This window comes from Scleropages formosus, chromosome 20 (assembly GCF_900964775.1).
Source record: "Scleropages formosus chromosome 20, fSclFor1.1, whole genome shotgun sequence".
NCBI lineage: Eukaryota > Metazoa > Chordata > Actinopteri > Osteoglossiformes > Osteoglossidae > Scleropages > Scleropages formosus.
Genome location: NC_041825.1, coordinates 12,426,826 through 12,442,241, shown reverse-complemented (window position 1 = coordinate 12,442,241; position 15,416 = coordinate 12,426,826). Strand labels below are relative to the sequence as shown.

The 15,416-nt window shown below is 45.9% G+C and overlaps 3 protein-coding genes across 4 annotated transcripts; 1 reads left to right on the top strand and 2 right to left on the bottom strand.

Moving 5' to 3' along the window:
• Positions 1 to 315: 315 nt before the first annotated feature.
• On the top strand, positions 316 to 6,015 carry mlst8 (MTOR associated protein, LST8 homolog (S. cerevisiae)). Of its 2 annotated transcripts, XM_029247029.1 has the most exons (10): positions 316 to 493; positions 628 to 635; positions 859 to 1,030; positions 2,122 to 2,173; positions 2,390 to 2,552; positions 3,083 to 3,158; positions 3,732 to 3,884; positions 4,101 to 4,225; positions 4,519 to 4,682; positions 5,324 to 6,015. In XM_029247029.1, exons 3-10 carry the CDS (start codon positions 902 to 904, stop codon positions 5,440 to 5,442), a joined length of 981 nt encoding a protein of 326 aa, XP_029102862.1. In that variant the 5' UTR covers positions 316 to 493; positions 628 to 635; positions 859 to 901; the 3' UTR covers positions 5,443 to 6,015. The 2 variants fall into 2 exon arrangements, with proteins under 2 accessions (XP_029102862.1, XP_018616877.2); XM_018761361.2 differs by lacking the exon at positions 628 to 635.
• A 6-nt stretch (positions 6,016 to 6,021) lies between these two features.
• bricd5 (BRICHOS domain containing 5) lies at positions 6,022 to 10,598 on the bottom strand. Its single transcript, XM_029246979.1, has 6 exons — positions 9,932 to 10,598; positions 9,199 to 9,368; positions 8,924 to 9,076; positions 8,632 to 8,739; positions 7,018 to 7,171; positions 6,022 to 6,552 (listed from the first exon to the last, which is right to left on the bottom strand). Exons 1-6 carry the CDS (start codon positions 10,044 to 10,046, stop codon positions 6,458 to 6,460), a joined length of 795 nt encoding a protein of 264 aa, XP_029102812.1. The 5' UTR covers positions 10,047 to 10,598; the 3' UTR covers positions 6,022 to 6,457.
• Positions 10,599 to 10,918: 320 nt separating this feature from the next.
• On the bottom strand, positions 10,919 to 14,892 carry pgp (phosphoglycolate phosphatase). The gene is made up of 2 exons (XM_029246522.1): positions 14,012 to 14,892; positions 10,919 to 13,901 (listed from the first exon to the last, which is right to left on the bottom strand). The coding sequence occupies exons 1-2, from the start codon at positions 14,604 to 14,606 to the stop codon at positions 13,576 to 13,578; spliced, it is 921 nt and encodes a 306-aa protein (XP_029102355.1). The 5' UTR covers positions 14,607 to 14,892; the 3' UTR covers positions 10,919 to 13,575.
• Positions 14,893 to 15,416: the final 524 nt, after the last annotated feature.

The window sequence follows — 15,416 nt, the reverse complement described above, 5'->3', positions numbered from 1 at the left end:
GAAGAAATAACGCAAGCATGTTGCAAATTTTTATACAAGAATTCGCTCCCCCTGTGCTTCCTGTCGCCATCATCCTTGGCTTTTATAATTCCGCAGTTTTTATCGTTTTACTTTGGTTGCTCCTTTTGATAACTCTAATAACAAATACTTACTCTTCAAATCTATAGTGAAGAGCATATTTATATAGCATATAGATTAATATAATGCTTTTCCTTGGTCAAAGGTTTTGTGCCCAAGTGGGTAACGGGAAGTCGTCTTTCCGATTAACTATAATATAAAAATACCAAGAGATTAATGAACCAAACAAACGTATACTTGAACAAATACATTTAAGAGCATAACGTTTCACGTTTATTAAAAATACTAGTATAAATAAGTATAAAATATATAAAATTTAGACACTCGGGGAAATATTACTTGGTGGAACTACTTATTTACACCAGCGGTTTGCAGTGCGGAATTATTATTAGTGAACACCCACAGAAACACTGAGGTAAGACGTGGTAAACGCTGTTGCATGAACTGAAGTGTCATTTAAAGACAGTATATGTGAATTTCGAGCTAACCGATGTTTGTCATATTCGGGGGACGTGCCGTGGTTGACTTCGGCGGATGTTTTCACTGTAGGACTGAAGGTAAGAGAGACCACACTGACTTGCCAGGCGCCTCTCTTCGACTTCCCGCGACGCCGACGGTGTTTGATATCAGTTGCGGTGTCATTGACCTGTTTCCGAAATGCCTGCTGGGGGCAGCGATGATGTCCCCCGCGGTGACACACGCCGACTCACAACTCAGACTGGAACCGCGCGCTCTCTCTCCTCTGCACTCACGGTTTCGAACCCGTTTCCCTGTGTACAGTTATACAGTATAGGCGCGTGAGGACCGAGCTGAGGAGGAGAGGATGAACGTCACGCAGGGCACCGTGGGCAGCGACCCTGTGATACTGGCCACGGCGGGCTACGACCACACGGTGCGCTTCTGGCAGGCGCACAGCGGCATCTGCACGCGCACCGTGCAGCACCAGGACTCGGTATCCGCTGTCCGCGAGGGCGCGCGCGCGTGCGCGCGTTTCCAGGTGTTGCCACACGTGACGTGTGAACGAACACATGAGTGGTTCGAGGTGCTGCCTTACCGTAGTCGTAGAAGATCCCAGGTCCCCCTCCGGTTGCAGTGTCCACGAGTGAGGGGCTTACTCTCAATTATTCCAGTAAAAAGTAGCCATTTGTTAATAAATAAATAAATAAATAAATAAAAAGAAAAGGTATCTCATTTTAAGAGGCAACAGGTGGCATAGTGGTAAGAGCTGCCACCTCTGAACTCAGACATAACAGGTTTGAATCCCTATTTTGCTGTGGTAGTGTTGAGCAAGGTACCTACCCTGAATTGCTCATTAAAAACAGCCGCACAAATGGATAAATCACTGTAAGCAGCTTACACTGGGACAGCTGCTAGGGTAGTGGTTAGAGCTACTGCCTTTGGACCCAAAGGTTGCAGCTTTGATTCCTGCCTCTTGCTGTATTACTGTTGAGCAAGGTACTTACCCTAAATGGTGCCAGTAAAAATTACCCAGTTGTATAAATGGGGAAATCACTGTAAGCAGCTTAATGTTGTTGTTAATGAAACACTTCAGCTTAATGTAAAATGTGCTGCTTTCACCCTGTGGGATGAAAGGTTATTGAGGAGTGTATGAGAAGATCAGCATTTGAACAAACCAGTTATTGAGCCTTGTGGAAATGTATACGAGATGATCTCCACTCATATGTTGTAATGCTGGTAACAACCTTGTTATTTATGACCGTGTCTTTCAGTAAGTCCCTTCAACAGCACAGATAAATTAGCCTCATGTGCTGGGACCCCATGTTTAGAGACACTGCAGTGTACTTATTGCCCTAATAATGTTCATGTTTTGATTTTCATGTGGTCAGCTTCACCATTAACACTTAGGAATACATTGTGTGTTTTTTTCCAGCCACTTCATATCTTTGCTTTAAGACAGCACTAATAGCACCCTTCCAGTGATGACAGTGGACGTGGTTTCATTAGAGATGAGGTAAATTGTACTGTTGCTTCAAGGGTAGATTTTGTTTTCATGAGCGTTGTTTCCTTGACCAAAATGTTTAGCAGGTGAACTCTTTGGAAGTGACTCCAGACCGAAGTATGATTGCAGCTGCAGGTGAGATCCGAGGCTCCTTTCAGTTAATTTCTATACAGTCGCTGGGGGATTTGTCATAGAGAGTGTTACTCTTTCAAAAAAAATCAATGCATTTACATTAATAGCCTGGGTTTCAGTGTGATTTTAAACTCAATTTTGCTTTGTAGAACAGCTTTTGATCCATTTTCTTAAAAGGTGCCACCCTGGATTGTGATGAGCCTTTCTTCTGTTCTTCAGGTTACCAGCACATTCGTATGTACGACCTGAATTCCAACAACCCCAACCCAGTTATCAATTATGATGGCGTCAGCAAGAACATAACCTCTGTAGGCTTCCACGAGGATGGCCGATGGATGTACACTGGTGGGGAGGATTGCATGGCACGCATTTGGGACCTGAGGTATTCCTAAACGTATATTAGCACGTGCTTTGTTCTTCCTTATGTCTTGTCTTGTCTTCCTATGTCAGGATGACCAGGAACATAGTGTTTAAAGGGCTCAGGCATGTAAACTACTGATATACTTTTGAAATAGACTGTTTACTGGAATTCGGTGGCGCAGTGGGTTGGACCGCAGTCCTGCTCTCCGGTGGGTCTGGGGTTCGAGTCCCGCTTGGGGTGCCTTGCGACGGACTGGCGTCCCGTCCTGGGTGTGTCCCCTTCCCCTCCGGCCTTACGCCCTGTGTTACCGGGTAGGCTCCGGTTCCCCGTGACCCCGTATGGGACAAGCGGTTCTGAAAATGTGTGTGTGTGTGTGTGTGTGTGTGTGTGTGTGTGTGTGTGTGTGTGTGTGTGTGTGTGTGTGTGTGTTTACTGGAATTGCTTCATTGCATATCCAGCAGTGTAAACATCTTTTGGGTAAAAATAATAACTGAAGCGAACAAACAGTAATATGGTTTATAAATGTTTTTTTTTTTCCCCTCCTTCTTTAGGTCGAGGAATTTGCAGTGCCAAAGAATCTTCCAGGTCAATGCACCGATAAACTGTGTTTGCTTGCATCCTAATCAGGTATGTGGATAGACTGATGCTTTACTTTAGGATTCACTGGGATTTTTTTCTTTATAAGAAAAAATGCATTATCAGATATAATATGTAACAAACATATTGGCATCAAAAACTAATTTTATAAGCTTTAGAAACACTGAAACCAGTACAATGCATTAATAACACACACACACACGCGCTATCTGAAGCCGCTTGTCCCGAGCGGGGTCACAGTGAACCGGAGCCGAAGCCAGCAACACAGGGCGCAAGGCTGGAGGGGGAGGGGACACACCCTGGACGGGACGCCAGTCCGTGGCAAGGCACCCCAAGCAGGACTCGAACCCCAGACCCACCAGAGAGCGGGACCCTGCCAAACCCACTGCACCGCCGTGCCACTGCTGCATTAATAACACTGAAGCAGTATTTCAGAGTCTGTTCTGTACCTTCAGATAGCTAATACCTTCAAATAGCATATCTCATGTTAAACTGGGAAAGCCTATTTGTAAATAATATGTAATGATAGATTTTGAAAAGAGCTTTTCTATTATTCTGATAGTTATCTTGGTGTCAATCTTTTTTTCATGTGTCAATGTGTAGGCAGAATTAATAGTTGGTGACCAGAGCGGAGTGATTCACGTCTGGGACCTGAAGACAGACCACAATGAGCAGCTCATTCCCGAACCAGAGGTGTCTGTGAACTCAGTCCACATTGACCCAGACGCTAGCTATATGGCTGCAGTCAACAGCTCGGTTAGTGGTATCCAGTACCATCACCTGGCCTTCTCTTTCAAACACTTGTGTTCTTTTACTAAATATGTATAATCTTTTTTTTGTGTGTTTTTTAAAATAAATTTTCAGTTGGACTACACCGCAAATAATAATCAGTATATTTGCAAATTCCATCCTGGGTGCTGCTCAGGATGTGTTTTGGTGTGATCCAATACTAATGTCTTGCTCTTTTCTCAGGGAAACTGTTATGTGTGGAACCTGGCAGGAGGAATGGGTGATGAAGTAACGCAGCTCATCCCCAAAACCAAGATCCCGGCTCACAAACGCTACTCGCTCCGCTGCAAATTTAGTCCCGATTCCACGTGAGTGTTATCCTGCATTCACAAATGATGCCTTTTGTAGGGGGAGCATCTCTGATTTTTAATAAAATACAAAAACATCTCTGTTTACTCAGAGCGCTGATGTGTATGAAGTATGTATTCTTGCTGAAATTATATAGTTTAAATTGAATAAAGCGGTATCCACAGTTATTCATTTTACAGAAATTTTCCATAGCTTGTGTTCTTTCTTCACTTTTTATGTTAGTGTGAATGAATGATGTAGGGCGACAGGTAAGCTACTTGTGATGTTTTGTTGATATTCCATTATGTTACAGATTGCTGGCCACCTGCTCAGCAGACCAGACCTGCAAGATCTGGAGAACATCCAATTTCTCCCTGATGACTGAGTTGAGCATCAAGAGCAACAACCCTGGGGAGACCTCTCGTGGCTGGATGTGGGATTGTGCCTTTTCTGGGGACTCCCAGTACATTGTCACAGGTCAGAGCTGCTGTTTTAAGTTGTTTAACAGATGCTTTTTTCCAAAGCAACTTACAGCATTAAGTTACTTACTATCTATCCATTTGTATAGCTGGGTAATTTTTACTAGAGCAATTTAAGGGTAAATACCTTGCATAAGGGTGCTACAGCTGGAGGTGGAATTTTAACCACCAACCTTTGGGTGCAAAGGCAGCAGTTCTAACCACTATGCTGCTAGCTGCTTCATTCATTTCTTTTTGAGGAACTGTTCCCATGAATGCTGGGCTGTGTCCCTGTCCAAGCATTATGCCTCTGGGATGGACTTTGCACCACTGTGACCCTGCATTGCACAAGCGGTAAATTATAGTGAATGAATGAGCTATGGAACATGCAGCTGTCAGGTCTTTCCTGTTCAGTTTAAATTCCTTAATTTCTCTGCTGTTCACTTGAGCAAGGTTTTTCATGAGTAGCTTTTGTAAAACGTGTACCTGTGTAACTTCTTGAACCTGGAAGCAGTGTGTTAATGGATTAAAATTAATTTGAACCACAACAGTCATGGTAAAGACAAAAATGGCAGTACCCAAGAGCTGCTTGATCAGTGTATACTGTACTGTCCTTTTGACGTGGGTGAGCAACTGCTGTACTTTCTCAATGATTTTCAGCCTCTTCAGACAACCTTGCCCGGCTGTGGTGTGTGGAGACGGGTGAGATCAAGCGGGAGTACAGCGGACATCAGAAGGCAGTTGTTTGCCTGGCGTTCAATGACAGTGTGCTTGGCTAACGGACAGTTATTTATTACCATTCAGTAACTTCAGCATCAGCATTTCTCTTCCCCTTTGGAATCGCACCTATACATTCAAACTCTCCGTGGTAGGATTCAAGACCAAGGGAAGCTGCATTATCTGCCTCCAATTTATGGCCAGAATTCTGCAACATCCTAGATGGTATTAGTAGCTGTGTGGCTTGGACCAGATGCAGAGGTATGTTTGTATTATGTGGCCACAAATAAAAAAAGAAATTGAGATGTAATGTGTCAGTGCTAGCTGCTAATGCTTGCTAATGCTATTACTTTCTGTAATGCAAGGTGTTTTGTATTGTCCCCCTCATATATTTTAGCCCTCTGTTGTAGTATCTCATCTTAAATCTTTCAGGTTAAAGAATCTCTTCTACGAGGCTTTTTTATCTGCTATGAAAGTGAAATCTCAATAGGATGGTACAGCAGCCTAGCAGGTAGCACTGGTGCCTTACAGCTCCTCTGCGTTTAGACGTGAATTTAAATGTCCCTCGGCCTGTGTGCAGTTTGCATGTTCTCACCACATTCATCTGGGTTTCCTCCAAGTTCTCTGCATTCCTCCCACGGTCCAGAGATGCAGCGCTGCTTGAAAGTATGATTCAAGTGCACCGGAGACTCCAAATTGCCCTTATTGTGTGACTGTATCATTGTGTGACTGACTTGCTCTATCCAGGGTGGATGCTGTCTTATGCCCTATACCTCTAGGACAGGCTCTCAACCGCCGCGATCCTACATTGGATGAGCAGTTAATGATAATGTCATCAGAGTGCAGCACATTTCCTAGTGGCACTTTATTGGATAGTCAGAGCTGCAGATGACAAATTCCTTAAGTTATCTGCAGGCTACAAGAAACGGAGACCTTAAAGAGTCTTCTCATTCAAATTTGACTGCAAAACAGTATAAAAGGTGAAGAGAAGGTCTCGCCTCCTTTCAGGAGAATGGCTCAGCTGTAATGCGATGTTTGCTCTTGGGAGGAAACAGGCTGCAGGCTCCGAGTTGCTTCTCACTCAGGCAGGTAGTAGAAGCACACAGACACACACACATTGCTGGGGAAGCAGATATCTATGCAGAAGTAAATTAATCTTTGTTTTGCTGGACCTGGAAAGAGAGTCAGAGGAAGGGGGTGAGAAGGTGGGGATTTTGTCACCCAGGACTCTTTTTCCTTTCCTTTTATTTTTTAAAGCAGTGCAGACCTGTGCATTAAGGCATTCAACCTGCTTTAAGTAAGAAATTGTTCCAGCTATTTTCAGCAGTCCTGCAAAGGTCATGTTGGTCTGCAGTTCAGGTTTCTGTATTGCATGTTGATCTGTAAAGAGCAGCCAAGGAGCTGGAGCCACAGGAGTCCTGTTTTGTCACAGCCTGTCATCGTGCTGTGCTTTTACACTGAAGTGCCACATGTTTTCATTAATTTCTGCGATGTGACACATTTTGATTATGTTTTGTGCAGTAGATATTGAACAGAGTTGCTTATGGCAGTTCCGCCTGAGTCATCTGTTAGGGGACTTGCCCACTAGCAGATGCTCTTCTTGGGACGTGCCCATGCTTCTTCGTAAAGAGGCTCACCGTCAGCTTTGCGAACCCAGTAGATGGAGCTGTGAAGGCAGAGGGACTGCAGGGGTTCGCGGAGAGTGGAGGCGTCTACATGATGACCACCCAGGACCTCTAGCAGCTCGGTGTGTCTCAGGGTCTCATTCCCCACCAACCGAAAGTGACTGACCTGGAAAAGAAAGGTCGTACACACTGGAGGGGCCATTGAATTCAGCTAGGTACAAATTTACCATTAGGCATATCAAATAACTAACTATTCATGCCATCAGTCTGGACTCTTGTGTTATTTGAACATCCTGGAGTCTGTGACAAAATCACTTTCATTCAGCAAATGCCTAATTCAAAGGACATGGTGGAATTTTGTGTAATTAAACCATTTAACCCACTGAGAGGTCAGATAAGGACCCCCTTTGAGTGGTGTCCATGCATGGTAGGCCTGGAAACTCTATCTTTCCTCTTTTTTGTTCCTTGTTGGTCTAAATAATAAATTGGAAAAAAAATGAAAGCGCTAACAAAAAGCTAAATTGATTCCATTTAGAGTCAAAGATCCAGATGGCGGGTGCATTGTAGTTGTGTCCAGTATGTTCTGTGAGTCACGGGTGTCAGAACTGTGATACTGCAATGTTTTTATATATCAGTTAGTGTTGTGTGCGTATCAGCTCTCAATATTTAACATAAAGGCCCTTCACAGCATCATTTCCAGTTATGTAAGGAAGACCGTATATGGAAGAAAAAAAATGCTGCCCACGCAAGGGTCATATAAAAGGAAATTGTGTTTCCTTATAGCTGCTATTTAAAACATAAAATGCAGAAAACACCGGGGCACATGAGGTCTGAACGGCAGACTCCGTTGCTGACGTGATCGAGGAAGTAATACTGAAAACCTTATTTAAATACGTACTTTCAGTTAGTGCTGTCAGAGCAGCGCACCTGGCCAGCTCTTGGAACCATTAAGTAACGGAAAGCAAACAAAGCCATTCTGTGCAGGCAACAAACCAAGAGGCTGTGCCTCTGGCACACTGAACAAACAGGCTGGCATCTGCACTCTGTTTTTTTCAGCAAAGCGTAAGCAGCCAACAGAGCGCTCATTGTGCGGGTGGTAACCGCTCTGATCCCATCCTGTAACGCGATCCTGGAGCCAGAGGGCAGCAGGATCAGATAGGCTGAGGAATTCAGGCCCAGCTGGGCAGAGCCCCCCACCCCCATCCCCTCCATCCTGGCCTGCTCCTCTGCGCTCCTCCTCCAGTCGTCAACACATGCTGACTTGAGTGGCGCGGTGTCAGTGGAGCACCTTCCCGCCCTGTGCTTGCCCTGAGAACCGTGCAGCCTCTGTCCTATAGTGCTCACACGGACGGTAGCCGCACTGGAGGGGTGTCCTGTGATCACTGTGATCATAGCTTTAATTCCTGGGAAGGACGTAGTCGGCAGCCTTCTGTCAACCCACACACCTCTAACAGTGTCAGTCCCTGTCAAATCAAACACCTCTCCCACTTCTGAAATTCATACTTCACCAAAGAGGACAATGACCAAAGCGATTCTCTTTTCATTTACTTTCATGTAAATTATTAATTTATTTTGAAGTCGTTTTGAATTAATTTAAGGTGAACACAGAAGTACATGTGTTGTTACCTTCCGCTGTGACTCGTTGAGAAGGCTGTGCATGTTGTCATAGTCGTCCTGCTCCATTTTGCGCAGAAAGCAGGTGTTCTGTCCATCAGGTTTGTAACATATCACTCCCTTGGTGCGTAAAATGAGCATATATAAAAAAGTATAATTAATGTAATATTGATATTCTACATGATATAATTAATATCTACATGCACACTTTAATGGAACTCCTTATGTCTTTGCATTGGAACCCTTAACAGCTCTGTCATGGCACGATGGCGGGAACGTCTGAAACAGGCGATTGACTTCTCACGTGTTTAATGTCGAACAGCACGGTGGAGGTGTGGTTGGTGTGAGAGGTCACGCTGTAAGTCACCACGTCATTACGCTGGTCCACCGTCGCTGACTGATCGATCACATTTCCAGCCCTATCAGGGGCCGTTATCCTGATCACCTGTAAATCAAACTGTGGAAGGAGCTCACACACGCACACGCACACAAACCATCTACAAAAACAACGGCAACAAGACATGTTCTCAGTCTTAAAGAAACTCCCAAGGGATGGAATGGGACCGGCAAGCGTTCTACCTGCTGGTGAGCAGCTCTAAACCTTATCTGCCCGGTGACACTGAGCACTAGGACAGCCACAAGCAGGACTGCAGCGAGACCACCCCAGAATGCCCGGTGAGAACAATGGGGGGACGACGCTGAGCCCCCATCCTGGACAGGGGAGAAGGTGTGACAGCATTCATGTTTGTCTCATGCCAAACTTTCCACATCTTCTGTGCAGAAACTGCAACCATCTCTATCACACATTTCCTTCCAATGACAGAAACAAGCATTTTAACTTGTGTTTCTTCAACTGACACTTTCCTCCACAGCAACTTTAGGTTTTGTATACAAAGCCACATGCAGTTATTTACCCATTTATGCAACATTTACATTTAGCTGACATTTTTCTTCAAAGCAACTTCCAATGTAAAGATTACAACCGGTTACCCATTTATAGATCTGGGTAATTTTTAGTGGAGCAATTTAGGGTTAAGTACTTTGCTCTGGGGTACTACAGCTGGAGGTGAGACTCAAACCTGTGACCTTTGGGTCTAAAGGCAGCAGCTGTAACCACTACACTGCCAGCTGTCCTTTATAATGTGCTTTGATCGAGGGTGCTGCAGCACAAGGTGCGATTCCACCCCAGACCCTTACCATGCTACCTGCTGTCTCTATGTTAAAAAGTAGTTGTGATACCGTTTCATATTAACAATGAGACGGGTGTCCCGTGCCACGTTGTGCAGATCACGTGTAACTTCCACCTAGGTGCGCAAAGATTCAGCCGTTTCACTGCGCGTTGGGTCAAGTGAGGGGTAAAAACAGCGTCTCACCGAGCACCGAGAGTCCTGCAGGCCGCCGGCCGAACCGTTCCAGCACCTCAGCATCCTGCGCCCTTTTACGCAGCTTCTCTCTGCCCTTCGCGCGGCTTCCTGCGTTCAGCTGAGAGCATGACAGACTGCGCACGACTGTGCAGGCGGCGGAGCACCTGGTCAGCTCCTCGTCGCCTCCTGGCCCCCTGCTCGCACGGCGACACGTGACGGGCCGGACCACTGGCCGGGCGGCACGCTGCGGACAATGGACAAAAGGGCGGGAGACACCCACTGCTGCAGGCACAACCTGTCAGCGCACCGGCGGAGGGGGACGCCGCTGAGCGCTCTTCCTTCCACATGCTGACAGACCCAAGGTCACTTTAAGCAGCGCAGATGGTCTGGCGAACCGCCGTCAGCCAGGTTCCCCAAATCAGAACTGAGAACATGAGGTGCACATGAAGGCCTGTAAGGTCACTGATGCTTCATTTCAGCCAAGCATCCTTTTTATCGCTGCATTGAACCTGCTCCTCATCACAGTGTGGCTGATAATATTATTATTAGTTGTAAACTGACTTGAGTCTTTTTTGACCTGAAATGCCCAGGAGGGGCAGACAATCACTGGCACTTGGACCCCTAGAGGTTTTTTTTCTCCCTTGACTTTCACTTGGGAATTTTTTGTTCCTTCCCTCCATGGCCAGTAGGAATACTTATAGTTTTAATAACTGCATGGATTATTCATCTTATTCCTTTGTTCAGCACTCCGTGAGAAGTTTGTTGTATAACAATAAATTTAAACAATTGAATATTAAAAATGTGTGCTTTTATGTACCGTGCTGTCAAAATCCTTTATAAAGTTCTGTTGGTAGTGCATACAATTTTGCCTCCATTTCATTTATTTGCATACTGTCCCAAGAAATAAACACAAATACAAAATTGGCAACTGCCAGTGTTTTTCTGTTTTTATTGCATTTGCTGAGATTCTCGGTTGACCGTCTGCCATTTACACCGGCAAGTACTTAAATATCAGCACCACGCTGGAATTACAACAAAGATCAATGAGTGCGATACCATTTCTGATTGTGTTATGCCTTTCAGATCATAAAATATTTAATATGAGGTTATTGATTTCACGACAAACATTCAACGAAAGGTAAAAGACTAGATAGTAAACAAAAGATAGGTATTAACTCGTAGAATTTCCTTGCATTTTAATAAATGACTCAAAGAGTTCAGGAAAGTTACTGTTTTCAGGAAATGCAGTTTGATGTAAATAAGCATAATGCATACGTACCTATGAACATTACCCTGTCACTTTTCCAGGCACTGGCATTGATTTTCAGTATTAAGTTCAAAGGGTACATTTTAAGTGTTCAGCTTTGCCTTGAAGAAATCAGAATTAAGTAGAGCTTTGTGAAACTGATTATAGTCATACTGATATCAGCGGTCTAAAGCACAGTACAATTCCTACAGTATGTCATACAGCATGTACCTATTTTTAGAAAAACTATTTTTATGATTTCCAATATTAAAAAGTATGAAAGGATGTTACACAACTCTTAAGGACAGTAGTATTTTTGCAATGGTATAAACAAGCTTAAACAGGACACAGAAACAGGATGTTGGTACAGAAGAGGTCTGAAATTAAGCAATATCGTAAGTGTTTCAACTCTTCATTTCAAAATTATTTTTGCGAACTGGTCTGAACCATTTGGCTTAGACGTTGGGCAAGAACATCCAACCAGTTACCAGTCCACATTTTGCAAAAACTGATCCCTATTAGTTAATCACTTAAAAGTAAACAAAATGTGTGCAAAACGCTGTGTTTGAGATCATGTATTCTCGGGGGGGGCGGGGTATATCTTAAAAACCACTATATTAAAAATAAAGTAAACTGCCCAGCTTTGACCTCCAAAATTCAAATGTTACAATGACTGTCACAAATGCGCAGGGCTTTGTTCGCAGAACGTGTTACCGTCAGTAGTGAGAGAGGCTGGATGTAGTGCTGACGTGCAACATTTCTCGTCTGGAGTTTGAGGCTCTCGTACCTGGCATTCCCAAGTTTTACCCAGTGGCCCCGTGGGTATTGACAAAAACAGGCAAAGCATTTAAACCCTTCAGTTTCTTTGTGAAGAGAGGGTAGGACAGCACTTTCAAAAACAACTTTCCAAAATTCCACTTCGCATATTTTGTCGGATTCTACACAATTCTATTCCGCACATTATTACCCCATCCCTTTCTAACTGTGCAGTCATAAAATTAAGTTTTTTTTTTAAAGCTGGATTTCAAAGTCAAATTCAAATGATAGGCTAAGGGGTGTTTACATGGTTGTTGAATGTACAGGTGGTCCCCGATTTACGATGGGGTTACGTTCTGCGAAACCCATCGTAAGTCGAAAATGCACTTAGTACATCTAACATACACCACCGCATGACAGACTAGGAGATGCGGATCGCTGCTGGGCAGGGAGTCAAAATTCAAAATACCATTTCTACTGAATGTCTATCGCCAGCGTAAAGTCGAAAGAAACAGTAAGTCAAACCACCGTAAATCTGGGACCACCTATACTTTCTGAATAACGTGTGGAAACTACCAGCCTGAAATGTCCAGAACTGTGTGGAAAGTTGCAGATTTTAACAGTTACACTTCAGTCTCCTCTTTATTTATAGCTTGCATAAAAATCTATTTGTAACTAAGATCAATACAAGTTCTCAATAGACAACGGAAAGAAGTTACATTTCATCCAGAAGTCAATAAATCGGAGGCAAAATAAATAGATCAAAACTATTAAAATAAATTCACCTTTTTGTTGAGTGCAACAGAATTAGTCAACACTGAAAATGTATAATACCTGAATCATTTCAAAAACACACACACCTACCCAAGTTTCAGCCCTGTAAGCTTTCAAAGCTCTTTCACCATACAATGAGGTACTCTCTGTGTATCAGAAGCACTTTGACGTCGACATTTTTTTTTTCCGCAGCACCGTTTCTCGACACCTGCACGGCCGACTTGGAGATGTTCGGAAGAATTTACGCAACAAAGTCGACGTGTCCCTGCGAGTCGGAACATCGGGTTCCACGAGGAAAGAAAGGCAGACTTTGATCAGCCTCCCTCCACCCTCTTCTACTTACATTACTCCTTGTTAACCTTGTCACTTTGTGTAAAACACTTAAATATTGCTGAGAAACTGTAAATGTGTTCATACAAGAAGTTCAGTGGAGATGCATGCCTAATATATATTCCGAGAGATATACATCATGGCATAACTAAATATATTATATAATACATATATATCCTCCTGAGACACATTTTTGGATGTATTTCTAAGCAGCTCTCCAAACCCCACTCCAAAACACGTAGGCGTAAAAACATAAATGGTCATCTATAAGGTACATGAGGACTGTAGGGTGTGCAGTTGGGATTGAGGACACTTAATATGTCCTCTAGAGCAGAACGGCACGAATTAGCTGGGTCTCAGGAGGAGCGCACGGTACAATTTTTGTTTTTTCTTTTTGCTTTCGGTGCACGTTTGTTTTTACGGCGGTGAAACGTGAGGACTGAGCAGCAGGGGTGAAGAGGGAAGGTCAAACGCGCTTTGAAGAATCTACCCCTGCAGCGCCGGCAGGAGCTCGGCGACGCTCTCCACGAAGTAGTCGGGCACCATGCCGAGGCGCACGTCGCAGCCGCTCCGCTGATGGGCCTCCGCGTCCGCCACCGTGGACACCCCCGTCAGGGTGAGCAGGGTCTTCAGGCCGCAGTTGGAGCCCAGCAGAATGTCCGTGTCCAGCCGGTCGCCCACCATGAGCGTTTTAGCCGGGTCCAGACCGTACCGTCCGGCCACGCACTCGAACATGAACTTGCTGGGCTTCCCCACGACGACAGCCTGGCGCTGGGCTGCGGTTTCAACCGCCTTCAGTAGGCAGCCGGTCCCTGGGGGGCACAAGGGAGAACGCTCGGGGGTTAGAGAACAACGAAACGCCGGCAGGACTCGCGATCTTTGACCGGAGGAGAAGGGTGCTGTGCTGCGACCCGACGCCCACCTGGGATGGCCTTGCCGTCCTCCAACGGCAGCCGAGTGTCGGTGTTGGTGCCCACGAACAGGCAGTCGGGGTTCCTCAGGTACTGCAGCGCCTTGTTCAGCTTCATGTAGCTGAAGTGCTCGTCGAAGCCCACGAGCACAGCCCTGACCTCGGGGTCGAGCGGCACGCCGGCCCAGTCCGCCTGCGCGCCGGACACCGGGTCGGGCCCCACGCCCACCTGCTCGATGCCCACGCTGCGCAGCTCCTGCTGCATGGCCGCGCTGCCGATCAGGTACACCTTGCCCTCCAGCTTCGCCTCGGACTTGAGGAAGGCGGCGGAGCAGAAGGCCGTGCCGAACACGTCGTCCTCGGCCGCGTCGAAGCCCAGGCGCCGCAGCTTGTCCGCGTACATGCCCCTCGTCTTGGTGCTGTTGTTGGTGAGGAAGAACACCCGCTTGCCATGCTTCTTGAGCCGGTTCACCACATCCGCGGCGCCGGGGATGGCCTGGTCGCCGCGCCATATCACCCCGTCGCAGTCGAAGAGGACGCTTTCCACGGAGTCGAGCAGCTCGCGGAGCGCGCCGCCGCTCAGCCTGCGGCACTTGGACACCGCCATCGTGCGCGTGCAGCTCGCGAGGGCTCCGTCACTCACTGTCGCCAAGGCAAGTGGCACCCATACACACAGCGTGGAGCGGAGAGCAACAACACAAGCGAGGTCTGCTCGGGATAAGCGGGGGGAAAAGGCTGGACCGTTACCGCGGACGCAGGTGAGCCGTTGCGCCACGTGCCCCCGGTGACCTTCCACGCTCTCGCGCCCGCCGCGTTTCCGCACTTCAGCTCCTCCGCGTGGCCACTTTCCTCTCTCTCGCGCTCCCGGCACCTAGAGACAGCGCGAGACTTCAGTCACGCTTCTGCACTGACGTAACTGGAAGCCGGCTCGCGCACGTGATTCACCGGCCACGCGGTAACTGTCCAATGCGAACTAACTGCGCTGGTTACATTTCACGTGACACAGCGGACACCACGTCATACAAGGAAACTACCAAGTGTTTCTTACCGATGCGTAATTTTTTGCTTTATTAACAAGTGAAAAAAAAAAACATTTAAAATAAGACATTTAGAACAGAGCATCGCATTTAAGGTTTAACACATCATTTGGGCTTTTAAAATTTTAAATAAATGATGATGCATTTCAGGAATTTGGGGCAGCGGGTAATGTAGTGGTGCAAGACGGTCGACGAATCCCCTTTCTGTCGTGTTCTTGCTTACTGTACTTACCTGAATGGTGTAGCAAAATTACCCAGTTGTATAGATGGATAAATTGTTGCATTTACTCTAAGGACAAAAGTGTCAGCTACATAAGGGATTTGTCTTGTGTATTGGTGAACAACAACACTCAGTCGTGGAAGGGGAGAGGACGTGATGC